Source organism: Rhamphochromis longiceps, linkage group LG15, assembly GCF_057381845.1.
Source record: "Rhamphochromis longiceps isolate RC_006_pf linkage group LG15, R_longiceps_female_GT1.1, whole genome shotgun sequence".
Lineage (NCBI taxonomy): Eukaryota > Metazoa > Chordata > Actinopteri > Cichliformes > Cichlidae > Rhamphochromis > Rhamphochromis longiceps.
The window spans coordinates 6563114-6585250 of NC_140571.1; the positions used below are offsets into that span (position 1 = coordinate 6563114).

The 22137-nt window shown below is 39.3% G+C and overlaps 2 protein-coding genes across 6 annotated transcripts; both read right to left on the bottom strand.

Annotated features, from left to right (window-relative positions):
* Positions 1–1814: 1814 nt before the first annotated feature.
* Positions 1815–6978, bottom strand: fkbp6 (FKBP prolyl isomerase 6). 4 transcript variants are annotated; one of them, XM_085382516.1, is made up of 9 exons: positions 6802–6978; positions 4836–4953; positions 4487–4576; positions 4182–4399; positions 3935–4054; positions 3614–3811; positions 3290–3399; positions 2432–2532; positions 1815–2038 (listed from the first exon to the last, which is right to left on the bottom strand). In XM_085382516.1, exons 1-8 carry the CDS (start codon positions 6874–6876, stop codon positions 2451–2453), a joined length of 1011 nt encoding a protein of 336 aa, XP_085238642.1. In that variant the 5' UTR covers positions 6877–6978; the 3' UTR covers positions 1815–2038; positions 2432–2450. The 4 variants fall into 4 exon arrangements, with proteins under 4 accessions (XP_085238642.1, XP_085238644.1, XP_085238643.1 ...); XM_085382518.1 differs by having other exon boundaries at positions 1815–2560; positions 3298–3399; positions 4197–4399; XM_085382517.1 differs by having other exon boundaries at positions 1815–2532; positions 4197–4399.
* A 402-nt stretch (positions 6979–7380) lies between these two features.
* On the bottom strand, positions 7381–15284 carry tmem244 (transmembrane protein 244). Of its 2 annotated transcripts, XM_085382903.1 has the most exons (6): positions 15041–15284; positions 11979–12064; positions 11781–11857; positions 8585–8710; positions 8254–8298; positions 7381–8044 (listed from the first exon to the last, which is right to left on the bottom strand). In XM_085382903.1, exons 1-6 carry the CDS (start codon positions 15131–15133, stop codon positions 7947–7949), a joined length of 525 nt encoding a protein of 174 aa, XP_085239029.1. In that variant the 5' UTR covers positions 15134–15284; the 3' UTR covers positions 7381–7946. The 2 variants fall into 2 exon arrangements, with proteins under 2 accessions (XP_085239029.1, XP_085239028.1); XM_085382902.1 differs by having other exon boundaries at positions 8010–8298.
* Positions 15285–22137: the final 6853 nt, after the last annotated feature.

Consider the following 22137-nt stretch of genomic DNA (forward strand, 5'->3'; position numbering starts at 1 on the left):
TTGCTGGTGTTTTTTTGTTTAGATTATTGTAGCTGTATTACTTCACTTTACAATATAAAGCCCCTTGAGGCGACTGCTGTTGTGGTTTGGCTGTATATGAATAAAACTGAATTGAACTGAATGATCTGCAACCCGTACAGCTAGTGGGACTTAAATGTATGTTATTTGCTCTACTATTTACAACTTACGGTAGATTAGGTGGAAGTCAATGCTCAGTGTTTTTCCACTCTGGATTGATAATGAGCAAAATAAAACTTCCTGCTAGTTTCAGCCATACAGCTTAAGGGTTCTTTATTGTCATCTTACAGTTTTGCAGCTGTTGTTTTAAAATACAGCCTAGGGTTCATGTTCGTGGGCAGCTGCTTTGGCTTTGAAATGAAGTAGTGTTTCTAATATGCAGCTTTGCAAATACTTGAGGGTGTTCACACACTGACCTGAGCCTGCATTATATTAATATCCTGCAAGTTTATACTGGCACCCCCAGGAAAATTGCTTGGATCATTTTTGGATAACATAACATTTCTAGTAACCACAAATTCTAAACGATAGCTTTTAATATGTGAATAACTAAAAAAGCTACTTGTCACATTACTGTTCAATATGCACAACTACAATATAAAAGGTAAACTGACTACTTTTTTTCTGTGTATGCTGTTATATATGCAGTGTATACTACATGCTTATAACTGTATCATATTTCAAAGGCCCAGAGTCAGTCAGAGCTGATCACAGCACATGCACAGCAGGTAAACTACACATTTGATCCTAAATTTTGAGCACTTACAGGTAACACACATCACATAGCATGTGACCTATGTTTAAAAATAAAAAGGGTTACATACCCATATGCACACACCGGTGTACAAACACAAAAACCTTACTAATTCCTTACCTGAGCTGGAGGTAGTATGTGAATCTGGAGGCCATTGTTTTGTTGCCTGATTGAATTCAGTAAAGCTTTGTTTCACAAAGCACAACCTACTGTACTCACCATGTGGTGGGAGTTGATAGTAAAACTGACCCACCCACACAGTGAAAATTGGATTAGCCAGAGAAGTAAATTAGATTTTTGTGCACCTCCCCACCTCTGAGGTCATGCCACCACTCAACTCAGTCTCTCCATGACTTCAGTTTTATTCATCATTCACTTACTTCCTGCTTTGTTTCTTCCCAGTATCCCTCACGCTACCTCCACTTTGAGATCACTTTCATTTGGGCCTAGAGTACTGGCGGCCAAAGGGCATCTATAACAGTAAATCTTTCAAATAAGTTTTGAAAAATGAGCTAAAATTGGTAATTTTGTAATTTTTTACACTCCTAACAGCTCAAATAGTCCAATATCATCACATCTTAAGTTTGCACAAGTTTGGCTGCTTGTGGCAGTTTGGTTTGTTACAAACATTGCTCAGTTATGACCCTGGTACCTGCTACACTCCAGCAGTAGTATCAGAAAGGGCACCCCCTGCTGTCAATGGAGATCCTTTCTCAGGTAATTAGGTCAAGTGAAGCTCACAATTAAGCGCAAACTCTTAATGTAGCTCATCTCCCCACTCCTGTAAGCCCCCTACCCCATCTGCTTCAGTAAGAGGAAATGAATCCTGTCTGGACTGCCAGGATGGAAAAAAAACCAAACAAGCCAAACAGCCGTTTTAATATTAGAATTACATCCATAATATCTGCCTACAACAGATTAGGTTGTGAGCTAATAAACTGAAGATGAAATTCAAGATGAGAAAACCTTAGTTTCCAGTTAGTCAACAAAGACAAACTCTTCTAGAAGTGAACATTGTATTTTTTATTATCATCATCATCTCAAGATCCCAAGCAAATGCTTAATACTCCAGCAAACATGCAAGGAATATGTACAGCAGGAGTCCAAAGGAGAGAAAGGGTACTAATGAGAAACATTATTTAACAAAATATCAAAACAACACTTAATTTGAGATAATTTTGAAAGAATTGAAACAATGATTACAACCCAACTCCCTTCGTAAGTAGAAAACAAATTATAAAAGGAAAACATGGTGAATCTTGAAACCTGCAACAACAAACCAATACCTGAGTCAAAGACGAAGTCAAAGACGATTTGTCCGTGCAAATGGCAAAAACTCATGAGAGCTGTAGTTTGTATCAGATCATACAGTTAATGTTTGGTTAAATGATGAGATCCAGATCAGTAGAAGGAAACTAACCAACAAGATTTTACTTTGAAACACAGTCTAGTATTTTTTTTTTTTCATGGCTTCATTAAAAGTTATTATACAGAGTGTATTTATTATAATTTATTTGTGACGACGGGTGTAGCAGGTTTAAGGGAAAAGGACAGTTACTGGCACATCACACGGAAGTCATTTTAAAATGTTAACCCTCCCATGGAGATGAGATTAAAATATATGAAAACCAGACAGAATGAATGAACAGGATTTCTCACCTCCTCCTCCTGCTGGTCCTCACATTTTCACTGAGCCCTTCAGCTCTCTAAACATCTTTGAGTACAAGTCTTTCTCTTTGTCCAGGCTGTCTTTATAGCACCTGGGACAAGAAAATGACACGTGAATATCTTCCGAGTGGTTTCACAAATGTTACAAAAGACAGTTATGATCCACTATGAGGAACACCTTGCTTGTACTGGGCTGTACCTCTTTTTGCCTTGTGTGTGCTTTGTGACATGGTATGATATCCTGCGGGAAGTTGTGGATTCAGATATGCTCTTCTGCACACATTGGCTGAGTAACAACTGGTTATTCGAGTTACTGTCGTCTTTTTAGCAGCTTGTAGCAGTCTGGCCAATGAGGCAGAAAACCACTGCTTACTGTTCATTTTCCCTTTTTTGGATCATTTCCTTTTAAACCCCAGAGATGGCCGTGTGGGAAAATTCCAGTAACTCAGCAGTTCCCAAAATACTCAGATCAGCCTGTCTGGCACCAACAATCATGGCACGTTCACAGTCACCTAAATCACCTTTCTTCCCCATTCTGATGCACAGTTTAAAGTTTAGCAGGTAGTCTTGACTATGTATAATCCAGTTTCTGCCATGTGATTGACTGATTAGACGTTTGATAGACCTTAACGAGCTGTTGAAGCAGTTACACAGTGCACCTAAAAAGTGGTGGGTGAGTGGAGGCATTAATATAAAATTAATGTAATAGTCACGGTTGTGTGGACAGACAGAGGGCTCTAGGTCAGGTAGCTGTTACAGTTTCAGCGAACTGCTGTGCATACTGCTGCACACAGGCCAGGAGAAACAGCTGAAGCAGCATTTATTCTAAAGTCATTAAAATCATCTTACATTGTCACTTTCCTCAGAAGGTTGTTGATGTCACTGTCAAAGGGCTTCTGTGCTTGAGCAGATGTGAGGCAACACTGAGCACTCGCATACTCATGCAGCTCCAGGTAAGCCTAAAAGAAATGCGATTAGTGTATCAAACTGCATCTTTAACTAAGTTAATATGTTTTGGGAGACTTGAAACACGAAAGCGTGAATAAAAATGATTTTGTTTCCTGTTTTTCCTGTGTCATCAACCCCCTTTTTTGTTTGTTTTTTTAAACCCCCCAGAGATAGTGAGGATTATTTATCTGACAGTCTGGAAGACAAACAAAAGCCCCGTCCTACCTGTCCGCAGCGGAAGAGAGCCTTTGTGTTGGCAGAGTCTATCTCCAAGGCTTTGTTTCCATATTTCAGGGCTTTGTGCGGTCTTTCCAGGCGGAGCTCAGCGAGAGAAATATTCAGGTAGAGAGGAAGCAGAGCCGTCTTGATCCTCTCCTTCTCTAAATCACTCTGTGTTTCCCTGTTTCCCAGCAGCGTCATAGCCTGCAGGCAAAGCAGAGAAATATAATAAAAAAACACTTTCACCAAGAACAACTTGGCATGATATTAGCCATCGCAGTAAAACGTAATTAAAAATAAAAACAATTAACATACTTCAAAATGTACCTGTTTATAGCGATCTTTGGCATTGTAATATCGGTTCTGGTTGAAGAAACGGTTGCCAAAGCTCCGCAGTGTGTTGACAACTTCAAGAAGTGTGGACATAGGAACGGTGTTCTGCTGCTCCTGAGGAGGAGAACAGAAATCAAAGACCGTTTCTGATCTGTGCTATAAAAGCAAAAAAGTAGAGGCTTTTAAGTATGTGTGGTAAAGATGCAGATCTGTCTGAGGTTGGTAGTACTAAACAGAGCACCTGCAGCCTCCCTACCAGACTCATTGTAATAAAGTCATCCACTTGTCCTGAGTCAAGGTAGTCGAGGATCTGAACCTCATACAGAACCACAGCTGCTGCGGGGATAAATGGAGGGCATCCCATTTCCCCGTAAGCATACTGAGGCTGGAGGAGGAACCGAGAGAACTCTCCTTTCTTCATGGTCAACAGACCCAGCTCCAGCCCGGCCAGTGTCACATCTGTTTGAAGAATGACTTTTAAAACTGGTATATTTCAGGCAGGAAAACAAAAAACTCACGGTTCAGCCATTGTAGAGCATTTCTCACCTCTCCCCAACTTCATCATCTGAGGGTATTTGAGGTGAGTGGTGGTTTCAAAAGGCTGATCAGAATATTCCAGGAATCCTGAGTAATGGACTGTGTGGAAGTAAAACCAGACCATCAGTGATGTAGCAGCTCAACCAGCTCACACAATTCACAGGTTATTGCCCATAAAATGGCAAACGTGACCTTCAGGAGACAACTGGGTGCAGGGTTCATAACAATCTGAACAACACTCTACAAGAAGTAGAGATTTTTGTGAATTGTGGCTAGACAAACTAAAAATCCTGACCTCACGTATATGATAACTTACAACTGTAAGAGGCTTTAACAAGAAATGTGTACTCATACATACTGAGTACTGAAGCGTTTTCGGGGACAGGCGGGCCCTCTCCTGGCTGGACCACCTCCTTCAGGATTCCTCCATCTCCTATGATATCGTTCATCCGCGGACGTAGCTGCTCAAAAGGACTCTACGATGGAAAGAAGATTAAATGACACTTGGCAAACACACATTTTATACTCAAACACCAACCGCTGCATTCTTATGTGTGACACAAAGTTGGTATAGATTTGCTACTGAAATTTATGTGTACTTCAAGGACCAAAAATGTTCATACTGTGAGTGTACCCTTCATTTCGTTATATTTTGTTTACAAGGAGCAAGAATTTCTCATCATTTTTTAAGTGGTTCCCCAGACTTTATGGAGGTCTTCAAAGGTTTTCTTTGCTGCTCTGCTATTTTACACATTTTAGTCCAGTCCTTGTACCTAACTATTTTCAAAGTTATTATTTGTTTGTTTGTTTAGCCACTTAAAACTGACCAATTAATCATTCAAGCATAAAAAAAGCCCCTAACTCAAGGCATGAAAGTGTTGGGTATACACATAACAAACAACTTAACAAAGAACTGATTTTAAAATTGTATCTTTATCTTTGTTACGAGCAGCTAATCACAAGAACACGGCACGGCATAGTTGTTTTCTTTCGTGGAAAAAAATAAAATAAAAAAATAATACAACAAAAATATCCCTGTGTCCTCAAAAAAAGAAAAGTGAACAAATAGAGGAAAATAGTGGTAGACCAGGTAAGGGTCACAAAGGGCTGTGTACACACACACACACACACACACACACACACACACACACACACACACACACACACACACACACACACAGTAAAATAAATACCAATATTAAATGGCATAATAGGCAGCAAATAATGACACAATAAAATAGGCTGGTAGTTAAAAAATAATAATAAATAAAATTCTTACAAAAAAAATAAATCTTACTGCTTTTTAGCACACAGCGACAGCGAAAAAACAAAGCGTAGCTGTAGTAGGAGACAAGGCTCCGTCCCATCTAGCTTTTTCTAGCACAATATTGTGCCTGTAAACGAAGACAGTGAGGAGCAGTGTATTTTAAGCCGTTACACACCTGAAATGAAAATCAGTGACATGGTCTTATGGTCTTAGAGATTAATCCCAGTCTGACATTGTCGGTTCAAATTGGTAGGTATGTACAAAGAAATGTCAGGAAGGAAGGAGGTAGAACAGTGAGGCTCTGGGATGTTTTATAGATGACGATCTGATTGTGATACCTCATACAATAGTAGTTAGAAAAACCTTCATTTTTCAGCATGGCAATGATCCCAAACACCCCAAAACACCCACAGCCATGGACTGGCCTCCCCAGAGCTCACAGCTCAACTTTACTGAAACAGTGTGTATCTTGATAGAGAATAGAACAAACAGCAGCCAACATCCAAAGAAGAGCTTTGACCATCCTCCAAGAAGCCTGGAGAACAATTTCTGAAGACTACTTAAAGAAATGAATAGAAAGCTTGGTTGTGTTGTTGAAAAAACGTGGTCTTACCAAATACTCACTCGTTACAATCGTGCAAACTGTTTTTGCACGTTTCAATAAATTGCTGAAACTTTTACTAGCAAAATATGAAGAAAATTTAATAAAAACCTTTGCACAGCTATGTATGTGAGGTATTTAGAGTAAATACTGTTGACACTAATCAGAATTCTCTTGCATGTAAAATCATTGTGTTGAACTGGCAGTGAAGTACATAACCAGCTGACACTTGAGGCTAACGGTGAACTGTACCTAATTTTACCAAGCTAGTTGTGTCATTTCAAACCTGGGCACTATTTAAAAATAATAGCCTACATAAAGAATATATGTTTTTTCTAGACTAGCTGTAATATTACATTATAGTGGTTATATTTTTTAGCAAAAATTCAAACTTTGCTAGCATTTGGTCAGTTAGCTGAGCTAGCAACTTTCAGGCTTGCTGACACGTTTACTTACCGGAGACCTCGTTTCGAGCGGCTCCTCGTCGTTTATTAGCCTCCGCAAACTCGATATTAACCCGTTCCTTGACATTTACTCGGTAGTATGAGTTAAAACTGTTGTAAACAGCGCTGTTACACAGATAACTCTGTAAAGCCAGTTCCCTAGTTTGTTCTGGCGCTCAGGCTTGAGTTAATTACACCACGTGACCTTGACGAGCGTCCCAAACTGTGCGCAGAAGATGGGTCCAGGAAACGCGTCTGTGCAATTTGTCTGCACATTTAGGTGAGCCAATGCCAACTATACACGGGGCTGGTATTACCAATCCCAATACTGAAACTTTTAGCCTATAAATTCAGTTTATTTGGGAAGAGCACTGTATCATCATCAGTCTGCAAATTCCGCCCTTAACGAGCCTTTTGAACTATTGACTATTTTGAAACTGGGGTCTGTGTTGTTTTAACAGACAGAAATCGTCATCCTACTTTAACTGCCCGTTGATATATATATATAAAAAAAAGACAGACTGGAAAATAGAGACACACAGATAAAAAAAAAAAAAAAAGAAACAATAAAAATGTCCTTGTTCATAAAACTTTTAATTCAAATTCCAAACAGATTTTAAATATTGTAAATATAACAAACATTAAAGTTATTTTTGTGTAGATGTGCACTGAGTTTATTTAGACAAAACTGTGTGGCCACCGTTGAGCAACAAATTATATGTGAATATATGTAACAAATTCTGAAGCTTACACTAACATAAGAAATAATGATAATTTTAAAAAAAAGACAAAAACTATCTATGCACACATATCAGTCAATAGATTACAGGTAGTATATAATTCACAGTTTTTCCAACTTTAACATCTGTTGCTTTAAGCTTATGTTTAAAGTTTTAAGTGTGTAAACAAATAATACAAAACTGAAATATAATAAACTGTACAGAAAAGGTAAAAAAAAAAAAGATGTTAAATTGACAAAAGTAGGCCATTTGTACAAAGTGGGATCAGACTATTACTTGAACTGAACTAAGCTGGTAAGGAAACAAAGTCAGTCTTGTGGTTCTCTTTAGAATATGTACAGTATAAATAACTTTATTGACATACTTTAGTTGCTAATACCAGTAATAACACTGTCTGCAGTGAAATGCTTCATTTTCATCAAAAATTCTGCAGTTCAGCCGGATAGACAAAGTTGCTTCTGAAAAATTTGTAGGCCATTAGCTGTCCTCCAAATATCATCATCACCAGGCCTGTACCTGTGGAGAGAAGAGTTAAAGGACTGCAAGAGCAGCTGAATCTGCAGGCATGATGTAAGTGAGCTATAGTATGTCTAGATAGAAGAAATGTAATATCTTGAAATAGATTGGAAGCTTGAAAAACAAAGTGGATATTTTTTTGTCTTCTGCAAATGAGATTGGAGTCAGACAGAGGCACGGACAGAACAATGAAGGAGTACAAATCTTACCCAGAGCCATCCACCAGTGCTCAGCTGAAGGGAAGTCTGACATGACTGCAAAACACACCAGAATACAATTTAAATTTTGTGACAACAATTACTATCAAACTAATGAATACTGACTGTGACCTCGGGGAAAAAGATAAATATGCAAGCTTTATGCTTGGATAAACTGATTCCAGTTTAGCGGTGAACATTCAAATGAAATAGTGTCCGTGGGTTTATACGCTGAGCTGCAGCCTCTATATCCAGTTACATAACCAGGCCTCCAATCCTATCAGCTGTTCCGCTCAATTGATCCACTTTGTGTTTCTGCGTGCGTGTGTGTGTGTGTATATACCTGCTACAGTCATTGCAATGTGGAGAAGTGTGACAGTTATGGCATAGTCCCAAACCCACTCCTCCACAATCCAGGCAAACACCAGTCCTCCCAAAATATAGGTCACTTCTGTGGAAATTACTCCGACTGCAGGAAGAAAGCAAAAAAGTGGCACATCACCTTACAGAGCTGCTTTTGCTTTAACAATAAACTGCTATGTCCAGTCACATGCGACTGTGATAATGCTGAGCCACTATAAAATGACATTTTCAGACAGCACTCCTGATACTGAGTAGGAGCCCTTCAATCTTTTGTTCAGGTCAGGAGATTCCAGAAACAACAACCAATGAAAATCAGAGGCCTGACAGGATGAAGCTGGAGCCAGGGCTGCAGCGCAGTGACACCAGGGATGTCCGGAGAGGCATGAGGATGATCGCTGGCTGCAGGCCCAGCAGTCAAATGCTAGATGGGGACATCAAGAGGGCCAACAGGCTTAAATGTTTATTTGGAAGATTTGGCACATCGCCTTGCATTAACTAGCAATGCTGCCACCACCTCCGGAGACATGTCTGGAGAAGGTCCCTGTTCCGATACCACGAGGGCCCATCCCAATGCCAGCAACTCAGCGATTGCAGTCTGGTAGCCTCTTAGTTCACACATCATGAAGGCTAACTGCTTGCAAAACACACACACACATACCTACCAGGGTACACTATCAGATTCATATTCTCTGATTTCTCCAACACCTTTAAAAAAGATGACTCCTATGTAGGTTACTGCAGTGGTGTCCTGGATCATAGATTACTTTACCAGATTTTATGAGTAATTCCCATTTTTGAGCAGGACTGGAACAACACAGTACACCGCGACCTGTTTACTTTCCTCTTTGAGCTGCAAGCTTGAGACTTAAAGTTCACAGCAGTCTTTTCTTGGATTAATGAGAAATAAATCATCTTATTTGAAGCTGACCTTTCTCTCCTAAGTAAGCCCATTTAGGAAAAATAACCTTGATTATTTGGAGAATAATAAGAGAAACACGAGGAGTTCTTTCACTGTGTTCATGGGTCAAGTTTCATCCTTAACAACCTAAATATGCAAAAAGGACATGAGAGAAAAAAGGGTTGCATTATTCTGATTTCAGAATTTTCCTGCTTTACTATCTTGAGCTTCAATCCACCATCTGCCCGGAGTCTTTCTGTGTGGAGTTTGCATGTTCACCCAGTGTCTGCGTGGGTTTTCTCTGGGTACTCTCACTTTGTCCAACAGTCCAAAGTTTGTTGACAACATGACAGAGTCTATAGAACAATGTAGGTGAGAACTGTGGACTAGAAAGTCCAAATTCAATACTTCTGAAAGTTGCAGAGATTATACAAGAAAGAGAGATTATAGAAATGTAAAAAAATAATTTTCAACAGATAGTGATGACATTGATATGACTATACTGAAGAAAGTAATTCATGAAATTATGTGTCCAATTACATATATATGTGATTTATCACTCAGAACAACTAGATCAACATCTATGGTAATGATGGAGTTAGTGTAAAATATTACCGAACATATACATAATAAAAAAATATGCAGTGGGGATATTTATTGACCTGTAAGAGGCTTTTGATACAATTGACAATAAAATATTGTTACAAAAAATGGAAAGATATGATGTGAGAGGGGCCAAAAACAGCTGGTTAAAAAGTTATCTTGATGACAGACAGCAATTTGTACAAATTGGTCAGTCAAGTCTGTGTGCTTGAATATTTTACCTGTGGTGTCCCACAAGGTTCAGTATTGGGTCCCAAACTATTTAATATGGCATCTGTAGAGTGACAGACTTGTGTGCATCTATGCATGTGCATATGGATATGTATAGGTGTGTAAGTATGTATTTATGTATGTGTTTATGTATGTATGCATTTGTATGTAGATATGTATATTGTTACCATTTTGATTAAGAGATTATATGCAAACTTAGGGGCAGGACTGGATGATCCACTGCTTCTTTCTGCTCACCTTTTTGTTCGGGTTTATAGATCATTATGTTGGGAATTTTTTATTTCAGTTTCCTGTGTTTGTTTGTTTTTTTTTTTTTTTTTTTTAAATTTTAATAATTCTAAAAGAAAGAAAGAACGAAAGAAAGAGCCCGTAGGCCTGAATGTGAGTGAGAATAGTTATCTGTCTCTCTGTGTTAGCTGTGTGATAGACTTGCAGTCTATCCAGGGTGCGCTCGCCCTATGACAGCTGTGATAGGCTCAAGCCCTTTATATATATATTTAAACACAAGAATCCACGTATCCCTCAAATTTAACAGTTTCCTTGTCCCAAGTTCTCAGTTATGTGCGCATTATATGCAGTAATTAAATCAGAGGTGCCCGCTTCTTCACAAGCGGTTGCCACAGTGGGTCTTTGAAGTCAGACAATTGTGAGAACAGATGGAACACACAACTTTTTCTTCTAGATCATATAATCAAAATATGGTCAATGTGTTTTATTTTGAATTAAAACATATTTATTTATTTCATTTTTAGCTTCTGAAAAACTGGAAAGGAGCTAAATTATACTGTATACAGCACAAGTCATTTTAAATAGTGTGTAATTCCAAGATAATTCTGTGTAAAAACGAATGACTGTAGCTTCTGTCTTTCGATGAATGCTGCAATGTCTCAGAGGAGAATTATATACTAAACATGACTCACTGCAGCACTGAACGTCACAGGACGTCCTTGCTTCCTTCTTGTGGCTGTCAAGTTACACAGTTCCTCCTCTTTCTGATGAAGTAGTATAATTTTACAATTTCTACAGTCTTGAGCAACTGTTATGAAGCAGTTCCCCCGCAGGGGTTATTAAAGTTTTTCTGATTTCCATTCAGGCTTTAATGCACTAAAAACACTTAAAGGCTACCTATCATAGTCATTTACATCTCTTTCTGTAAAAAAACAAAACAAAGAAAACCCTATATTTTAGCTTTATAGTTAAATGGAAATAGAAGTAATCTATTACCACGAAATGTGTAACTATTGGACTAAAGGTACTCACTGTGGAGGAGGACAGCATATGTCTCATATGTTTTGGATTTAACCTTAAAAGTAACTGATAACCTCAGAGCTGAATAAATTCAGCATTTTGTAAAATACTGGCCTCTGAAATACAGCAGAATGTAAGTAACAGAGGTCATGAAAATGATGTGCTCCTCTAGTTTTACTTCACAACTGTAACTCACCCAGGTATTTGGGGTTCTGCCATGACGGTTGCGCGGTGTAGTCGAATGGAGCCAACAAGCTGTTGATTTCATGAACCCTGAAGACATGAAGCAAGAAAAGATAATGACGTGAGCACGAACAATAACAAGTCTATTGCAACCTGCTTATCTGTCTCTCTTATCCCACTGGGTCTCATTATCGTGTGAGTCTGAGTTTACCTGAGCAGTCCAATGCAGAGACTGACCGCGATGTAGTAGAGAGAGTAGAAGCACACCATGCACATCAACAGATTCTGCAGAACAACCTGAAGAGAGGAGAAGGAAGACTAAACCATTAAAGCTAATGAAGAAGCTATAAAACCTGCTGTAGTCCAAGTTTCCTGTCCTGAAAAAAATCTCTTTCTGAAGGAGCATAAAGAACAAACAGTAACTAAGATTCTGTGATGAAATACTACTTATTTATAATGCTGCACCTTACTGGCAGCATTTTTGCCTCATTTCTAACTGTTTATGACAGAGAGGGCAGGACAGAAATATCAAGCGTTATGGCTTTATTTTCACATTTTTCTGAGAAAACTCATCTGGAGATGTTTACCGGAAAAGACACGGGTTATCTGATATATTGCTTGGCTCCTGAAGCTGACAGAAAATCACTGCTCCTCTCCTCCATCTTCTTCTTACGTGACCCAGAAAACTCCTGACAGCAGACAGTCAATGAGTGCTCCCTAAGGCATCCTTTTATAGATGACTGACTGCAACCTTTTCAGAAAATCAGTTATATAACACCCTAGGAGGGCTGATAACACCCCTCAGGGCTGACAGTTTGGCTTGTCAGACACAGGTAAAACTAATTACATTAAAAGCTGGTTCCATTCCAGTCAGGTGTGCAGGTGCCAGCACAACGGCTCACTGGCTTGCTGGCATACTTTAATGGAATGGGGTCATCGTTAATCTTATTAGTTATTGTTGTGACAAGTCAGACGTCTGCAAATAAGATGAATAACAACTTTCACTGCACTTTCGGGTAAAATAAACAGGCACTTCTGGTTTCGAAGGTAACAGGATACATGATGACGAGTCAAGCTGCTCATGTGTTTTTTTTGACTCATTTCTTCATCACCAATGATAAATGTTAGATATCCAGTATTTCCGACAGAGAAAAGTGCAGCTTTTTGCAGTTTATGCCCCCAAACTCTGGAACATCCTACCTAAGAATGTTAGAAACTCAAACTCTAGCGATAATGCCAAGAATCTGGGATTTGAGTAGGGTTTTTCATTCACTAGTAATAAATCAATCAAAATCGAGTGAGCAGTGGTGCATTTCATAATACCAGCATACAGCTGTACCTACTGCTGAGTTCATCCACATTTAGTAATCTGGCAGATACAAAGAAAATTCCTATTTTCTTCATCAATGTCATACTGCTCTTACTTTCAGTTTGATCTTTCTCTATATTTCATTCTGCCCCTGATTGTAAATATGCACTCTCTTTCTATATCCAGAATGAAACTCTTATGTTGTTCATTACCTCAGATCTCTTTTCTCATTTAAATCTAGTAATTACACCACACAGTTTAATAAGCCTCATATATTCTCCATGTGTACACTAATGTTAGAAGAACTGCTTTCAGGTACTGCGCACCGCTCAAATAGAATGAGCTGCAAACAAGCTCCGACAGCTTCAGTATCTGATGATTTTTTATAACTCTTCCAACATTTTCTCAATTCAGTTATTATTTCTTTGTTTATTGTTGTACGACTGTTTCTCTGTTCTGATCGTGTTCTTGTGTGATGTGTTTTCATTTTCTCAGGTCTCCCTTGGACAAGACATTGGAAACATTTTGTTTCTGTGACTGGCAGACTGATGTTTTAATATATAAAATGTAAGACATTTGCTGTAATTTCTCTTACGATTACTAAACTAACTCTCTAAAAAACATGTAAATAGGCACCTCAGGCATATACTGTTCTGTACAAAAGTCTCGTGCCACCCCTCATTTACTTATATTTTGCCAAGAAATTGGGATATTGGTTCAGCAATTTATTGAAAAGTGCAAAAAGAAATTGAAATATAGTATATAAGGCAAAAATAGCAATTGTACAATTCTAATGAACCTGTAAGTCAATATGACTGTTACAGTGATGCCACAATGCTTCAATAAAGTTAAGGTCTGGGCTCTAGGGAGGGCAATCCATGACTGATAGTGTGTGTTTTTCCATTCATATGCTTTAACAGCACTGGCAGTGTGTGAGAGATTATTATGCCCCCACTTCCACTGAGATCATCTCTGATGAGGCTTTAGTAAACAGATGGATCAACTGAAGGGCCAGATGCATCTCTCAAGTCCTGTTTTTTTTTTTTTTGCTTGAATGATTCATAGCTCATAAGGTCTTAACTGGCTCAACAAAAACAAACAAACAAAAAGAAAAATATCCAGCTGACAGGTGCAAGGACTTGACTGAAAATGAAAGGCAGCCAATGTCCAAAGACAGACTTTGAAAGACCTGGAGAACTATTGCTCAACAACACTTTAAAAACAAAAATTAAAAGTAACTAACTTCTTGGAAGCAGACTATAAAGAAAAGAGGTGTGGCTCAAGACTTTTGCACAGGACTGTAAGATAGTGTTAGCAGTTTTTACATCAGCACAAAAATGGAAAAATGCTTAACAGTTTAATATATGAATACTTTACAGACTCTGCACCTGATATGTGGCGTTAAGGTACATTAATGTACAATGTTTTCTCATCTTCCAGTATTTCTCGATTGCATTTCACAATATATTCTGAGCTCACTGGGATGTTTAGACCTTAGATACCGTCTATGATTACTTCTCACTGTATATTTCAACAGTTTGGATCACAGTGTGAGTCTGTCCAAAACCATTAAAGTAGCTGAGCTCATGCTAATACCATCAGACACAACTAAACACTTTGGCTAGCTGTCTGTTTGCCATCTTATTGCCATCTCCTGATTACAGATTATGTTTTAAAAGCATGACCTGGAAATTAGCTTTGATTTCTAGGAATGCAAGCCTACAACCAGATGTGCAGTGCCACATACACTTATGGATTAGAAAATATGACATTATACAAAACCACTGCTAGCTAAATGTTAATTATGTGTGTAATGAGGTGCTATAATTCAAATGATTGTCAGTAATTGTAATTTTCAGTAAGAAAATTATTACCAAGTTGGCTAAACATTTTGACCCTCCACATACAGTAGTCTAACTGTATTCTAACCATTTTCTACATACAGTACCAGAGTGTGTCCTTACCCAGGTATCACTGGGTGTAGTTTTGAGGGAGATGGGTCCATGGCGTTTTATGAGCGTGACTCCACAGCAGCGACAGCAGTAGTCCAACAACATGAATGGTTGCTGGTCTACATGAGAGAGGCAGCATGTGTATATCCGAGTGTGTGTGAGAGCATGTTGAGGGAAGAAAGGAAGGAGGGCTGGATTAGAAGAAATGAGATTACTACTAAGAAGACTGAATCAATCCCAAAGCGGATGAAGACAAACATATACATGTAGTCAGTATAGCTTTGAACACTTACGCGTAAGTTAGATGAAGGATGTTGATTTTCAGACTTCAGGAAGTGCTACGGACAAAAATTTATGTGACAGTGTAGTAAACTTAATTTAGTTTATCACTCACAGGCTTTCGTTATTTTTTTATGTCTGTTAAAATTATAATGCCCTTACATTATAAAGGCAAAACGGTTCACTGAATAATAAAATCACTGATGAAAATGACTGGATGCCTCTCCCTGAGACTGGTCTGGTCAGAGGTTTCTTCCTGTTAAAAGGGAGTTTTTCTTTCCCACGGTCGCCGAGTGCTTGCTCATAGAGGGTCGTGTGATTTTTTTCTTTCTAATATTGTTGGGTCTTTATAATATAATATAAATATAACCGTTAAACAACACCTGTTTTGAATGAGTTACTCTTGCTCAGTCTAAATGTGTAAATCATCCTTGAATTCATTTTTCGGGGGTGGAGGTTGGGGAGAATATTAAAACTTTTATTCTGCAGTTTGTAATGTGAACACTGGGTGGCAGCATAGCCTCAAATGAACTTAACCAACACACACGCACACACGCACACACTGGAAGAGATGATAAGAGGCGCATGCAAGGGTCTGGCAGCAACAGATAAGATGCTGACCATTCATATGTATATATTTGTGCTGTGTGTGTCACAAATTGTTTTTCTACGTGTCTATTTTTGGCGTAGAGAAGAAAAAGAAAAAAAAGAACAGATTGGGAAAATCTGGAGGGGGGACTGGGGGCTGCCAGCTGCTGACCATCCATCATCTGTCATGAACAGAAGCGAGAGTGTCAGACAGGAGACAGAGAAATGACAGCAGCTCCATGTCCTCGTATCCTCCAGAAATTACGCAGGAAACTATATTCAACTCCTCATCGTCACAACATGCGTATCCCCCTTTGAGTGAGCGGTAAAGCACATGCACGTGCGCCTTTGTGTGGAGTGTGGAGTTGACTTGGCTGCCACGGTAACCTGCATCATTGTAACCATGGTGATGGTGAGCAGGGGAGTAGGAGGGGGGGTTGCATGAAGAGTAAGGTGGGCGTCATAACTAGCTGTCCCTCTGCAAGCGGTTTGTGTGCTGGTACATTTTATTACTCTGAAGCTCTCAGGAAACTTCTCACACTCGTCTGTGCTTCTCTGCTAAACATTCAGAAATCAGCAGGATGGGAACTGAATGTGTGACTGTATTTTACCTTGAAGTTAAGGTGTTTGGATGATTGTATGTTTGTAACTGCTGTAATGAGGGCTAAAAGTAAAAGCAGCTGGGATTAAAAGAACAATCTGTCATTTTGCAAAAACACACCATTTTGCTTCCTGGCAGAACATTTCAGTGAATGACAAATGGCACGCATGCTAAATATGAAGCCAGCTTTGTTTAGAATGTTTAGAATGAGGAGGGAGATAACAATCTACCTGCCAACAAAGCTAAAGCTTACCAGTTAACACATTATTTACATATTGCTTTCACCAGTTAGCAACAGCATTAAAACCACTGACGCAGTGATTAAATTGCATCAGTGGCACCTGTCAAGTGGTGGGGATATATAACACAGCAAGAGAACAGTCAGTTCTCGAAACTGATGTGTTGAAAGCAGGAAAAAATGCTCAAGCATAACAATACGATCGATTCAACAGGGGCCACATTGTGATGGCTTAACCACTGGGTTGGAGCATCTTCAAAACTTGTCTTGCGGAGTGTGAAGTGATATTTAGTACCTATAAAAGGTGATCTAAGGAAAGACTGGTGAACAGTCATCAAGGTCATTAGTGTCCAAGGCTAATGGATGCCTTTGGGAAGAGAAGGCTGGCCTGCGTGCTGATATTTCACAGAAGATGCAGTGTAGCACAAGCTGCTGACAGTCTGAATGCTGGCTGTAGCAGAAAGCTGTCACAACACACAATACATCACAGACTGGAGAGTATGTTTTGGTTTGCCACAGACCGATCACAGTGCCTATCCTGAACCTGGTTAACTGCTCAAAATCCTTATAATGTTTATGTGAACATCAGAACAGCACTGTAAAGCATCTGAAGAAGGTGGCTGATCTGGTGAGTGACTTCTCCCTCTAAATCATATGTCTCTGTGAAGTCTTTACATAGAGAAGAAATGGTTACAGGTTATGTTGAAGATAAATAGTAAGCAAACATGAACCTGGTATTCATGTGGATGTTGTTTTACTGTCACAGAAAGTTGATTCTATTCACCTGGATGTAACACTTTCAGTAGAACAAGTTTTGTCACTCATCAGTCTCTTTTCTCCAACTTCATAAACAGTGCATCTGCTTGATCACTGAAACCAGCACCATTCACTAATAATGAGGTCAGTTTCATGATCCTTAATAACCAAAATGTAATGACCAATGGCCACGGGTACTGCTCACAGAGAGTTGGGGAATGATTTAGACGTCTCCTCATGTGCCCTCCTCTTGGTTCAGACATGGTTGTTCCATTTTCACACAGATATGCCTCCTTGACTCTCTGCTTAAACCAGCATTCCTCCCTGTGCAGGATCTGTACATCCTCGTGATTGAAAGAGTAGCCACTGGCCTGTAGGTATAAATAGACTGCCAAGTCTTGACCTGACAAGTTAGTTCTTCTCCGTTGTGCCATTTGCTTCGCCGGAGGTTGCTTGGTTTCCTTGATGTATAAATCACGGGAGTCCTCCTGGCACTTAGCAGCGTACACCTTATTACTCTGTTTGCGTCGGAGAACCGGATCCTCAGGGTAGACCAATTTTGGGGGGTTTAAAAGCCACAGAGGCTCTGTTCTACAAAGAATATGCATCTCAGCTGTTCCAATACTCCTGACATATAAGGGATCACTAAAGGTTTTCGCTCAGGCAGCAGTTGTCCTTCTTCTCTCCTGAATTGCCTGGGGCTTTCTTTAGGTGCCTTCCCAACGTTAACAAATGCCCAGCTGGGATAATCACATTTACTCAGGGCCTTCTTGATATGTTTTTCTGCTTCCCTGGTCGCTGTATCTGTGTGGATGGTGTTCGCTCTCAGTTTGTGCTCCAAGTGGATAATGAGAGTCAAACCTTAAATACTGATCCGTATGTGCTGTTTTACGCTACACATCAACTTTTAAATGTTCCAGATTACTGATGGAAATCTCACAGTCTAAGAAGGCTAGCCTGTCATTTTTAATATCCTCCCCGATGAACGTGATGTGTTTGTCCACCGAGTTATCTACAAACCTCAACCAAAGGCTCAATGGTCTTCCAAGATATGATAACAGAGCCCTGTTTTCCACATCTTCCATATACAAACTGGCCACATTGGGTGAAATTGCACGTTTCTCTCTGCAATGGAGCTGGTTTCTGTCATTATGCAAATGTACTGTTTAAAGGTTGGGCAAACCTGCAGTCAGCTGAGACTGAAGAAGTCAGTTGGATGAGTGACGAAGCATTTCTTATTCTTTACGTTTACCCTTTGCTTTTCTTTTATATGACCTTTTTCACACAAAAATTGTTCACATATAACTTGGCGAGCACAATAAAGAGGGGACTTAATGCAATCAAGCAGGCATCACCTTTTGACTTACACAAATGCAAGGATCTACTGCTGAAGTCTTAATTATAGAGACATTATTACTTTTATCAGTTATTTCTATGCCTTGGAGAAGAATTGAGGTAGCTGTCAGTCATCTTAATCTAACCCTCAGCTGAGAAGTCAATGAGAATATCTATCAAGTTGATCTATTCATTTTGACAGTGTATCACTTGTTGCACTGTGTGAGAGACAAAAGCATCATTGGCATGAGTTAAAACTTGTCTTTGACTTTCAGAAAGCCTCAATAGCAATTCATTCATCCATTTTCTTAACTGCTTATCCAGCTCAGGGCTGTTAGGAAGGGATAGAAGCTATCCCAGCTGCCATAGGGTGAAAGGCCAGGTCCACCCTGGACAAGTCGCCAGCCTACCAAGCTCACAGGTCAGGGAAATATATAACAAATTAAAACATGTGACAATGAATCTGTGTTTCAACCCAACTCAGGTCAGGCTATCAGTGGTGACATAAGCACAGTAAAACCTTTGAAGCCCAACGGCATTTTAGATGCATTTCAAGGCATTATGAATTATTAAGCCGGCACTAAAACTAAAACCTCAAAAGGCAAACAACAGGATGTTCTCTTACAAAATGTAACAAACCGTAAAGCTGGTCGCCTTTGCTTGCGATCCAGTCATAACAAATGAAACAGCAGCTCCAGACCTGATATGATACGAGTGTGAAAAATGGGAGCGATGACTCAGTTCAGCAGCGTGCTCCTGCAACCAAAGGGACTGTTTACACCACACGAGTGAGCTTAAACAATCTGTGCTGCATCCACCGAGGAGCAGAGATGAACATGCTGCGTCTCAGCTTTTTGTCCCGCTCTGTTTTTAAGGTCTCTGAAAATCATTTCAAAACAGACCAATAGGGAGGGATACTCATGAGCTCACTTGGGCTCATTGACCTACATGTCAATATGCTCTATGTGGGAGCCGAGAGGCTGTACTATCCATGCTGTGTGTCTGAATAGCACATAACGACACACAGACGTGGTTTGCATCTTAATTTGTTTAAGATAAACACGCAGCAGGAGGAAAGAGAGGAAAGCATGAACAAATGATCAGTCAATAATGGGGAAAAAATCATTAGTGGCTGCTTTAAATCATTCGTCAGCTTGTTTCTTTCTCCTTTAGCCAATCCTCCAATCATGGCATGTGAAATGATCTGTGAATACTGCCCTCTGGCTTCCAGCTCCCTCGCTGTCTGTCAGTCTTTATTTCATCCTTGCAAATATCCTCATTTGAAATGATAAACAGTGAAAGGAATTTGAAAAATTCTCTGCTGTCTTTCTTTCTCTTCTTCCCTCTACCTCTCCTTCATCAACATTTTCTCTCCACCCCCTTTTTCCAAATCTCCTCTCAATTACATTTTCCCATTAATTATTTAGCTGCAGACTCTCGTCCACAGCTGCTTACAATAAGTGTAACACCAAAAAGTCAACACATTTTGTAAATCACATAATCTCAAGAGGGCTTGTAAACAAGAAGTGTACCGGTAAACAATGTAAGTCTTTGTTTTTCCCCTCTAACTCCCACGCTCTCCCCACATCTTATTCTGGTTCTCGCCCGCCCCTCTACAGTATGTTTTCCTTTCAGTCCGTTATGAAATGTAAACAGAGCAACTGACTGACCACCTTCATGGATAACTGTGGATATCGCCTGGAGCATGTATCGGTTTGTATTTCCAGATGAGAGTTTTTGGTATGTTATAGGATCCAGATGTTTCCACAAAAAATCAGAAAAAGCTGCAAAGCTGCGTGTTTGAGGATTTAAATAGGCCACGTCTGTCACTGGGAGGGTGTATGTGCATGTGGCTCAAGAAAACGCTATGAGCTGTCGTTCATAATTAGTGAATTTATGGTTAACTGGGCCCTGTTTAAACTTTTTACGGCTAATAAGCAACTAAACAATAATGTTTACTGACTGGTTAACAAACAGTTTACAAAGACTGTCGGGATGTTACTGTGAAATGTGAAATAGATGGAGCAAATTACTGAAATAGGTAAAAACACACTAAAATATAATATATAAAGAAAAAAAGATTTATATTCTAATAAGCTTCAAAGTCAGTATTTGGTATGATAACCTTTATTCTTCAACACAGCCTGAACTCTCTTACGCAGATTACTTGTCATTTCTTTAAGTAGCCTCCAGAAATAGTTCTCCAGGCTTCCTGAAGGAACTTCAGAGCCCTTATTTGGATGTTGACTCCCTTTTGTTTCATTGTCTGTCCCACACTGCTTCAATAATAATGAGGTCCAGGCTCCGGGGAAGCCAATCCATGACCGATTATTATTATTATTATCCTTTGTAGGTTCAAAAAATACTCTTTGTCTGTCAAACTGAGTTATCATTGGCATTCTTTTTTTTAATGCCTAAAGATAAATATAAAAATGTTTTTTAAAAAAACAACAATGGTCGGTACATTTTCAGAAAGCCTGGAGAGCTATTGCTCAAGACTACAAGCAATTCTGCTCCTTAGAAGCAAAATATAGAAGTATAAAAAGACTTTAAAAATGTAAAACTTTTAAGCACAGTAGACATGTCAGGTACTGATGTAGCACTTTTCTTGTGTAAACTGTTGGTGGCTTAAATACTGTGAACTCTTAGACAGCAGTTTGTGTCCTGTTTTGCTCCACTTTTTATTGTTTACTTTTGCTTTGATGGCTCTTAGTTTAACCGCCAAACTATTTTGTGAAAGTTGGGATTAGGAAAGGATTGTGTTTTGGGTTAAGAAGAGATGAGCTTGGAGCAATGCTGTTCTTACAACTGGCACTAAAGACACGGTGTGAGTACCTGGGATACTACCAGCTTTGACTATTCAGCAGTATTCAAGGCTCTGGGTATAAGAACAAACCCACCAATCAGTAGCTCATAAAATAATACAAAAATTTTGCGATCAAGAGGGAGTAAATAATATTGATCAATCATTAATTACATAATAATTACATAATAATTAGTCATTTACACTTGTTATTGGCATGAGATGGATTGGGGTAAAGATGGTATGTAAGGGTCACATTCAGGGTAAAAAATGATGCCTACATACAAAGACTATCGCCTCCTCTGCATGTGTATGTTCAGCTGCTCTTGAGGTTTCATTTCTCACCAACTTAATCTGAGCCATCTGAACAAATAATGGTCTCTCTTTATTTCTTACATTTTCTCTCACACACAGACACACACCTACTGCTTATTGTTAGATATCTGCCCAAATGCCTTAAATTCTCTTCTTCAGCTCCACCCAGCTGCTATACTTCCCTGAAACTCTTC

Bases quoted from the DNA above. Each gene is read 5' to 3' on its own strand.
- fkbp6 (XM_085382516.1), bottom strand. From the start codon at position 6,876: ATGTCAAGGAACGGGTTAATATCGAGTTTGCGGAGGCTAATAAACGAC. The intron at 4,954-6,801 runs GTAAGTAAACGT...TTTCCATCGTAG, and splicing joins CGCTCGAAACGAGGTCTCCG to AGTCCTTTTGAGCAGCTACG. The intron at 4,400-4,486 runs GTGAGAAATGCT...TTCTTCAAACAG, and splicing joins GATGATGAAGTTGGGGAGAG to ATGTGACACTGGCCGGGCTG.
- tmem244 (XM_085382902.1), bottom strand. From the start codon at position 15,133: ATGTTGTTGGACTACTGCTGTCGCTGCTGTGGAGTCACGCTCATAAAA. The intron at 11,858-11,978 runs GTAAACTCAGAC...TCATGTCTTCAG, and splicing joins CTCTGCATTGGACTGCTCAG to GGTTCATGAAATCAACAGCT. The intron at 8,299-8,584 runs GTATATACACAC...TGTGTTTTGCAG, and splicing joins CATTGCAATGACTGTAGCAG to TCATGTCAGACTTCCCTTCA.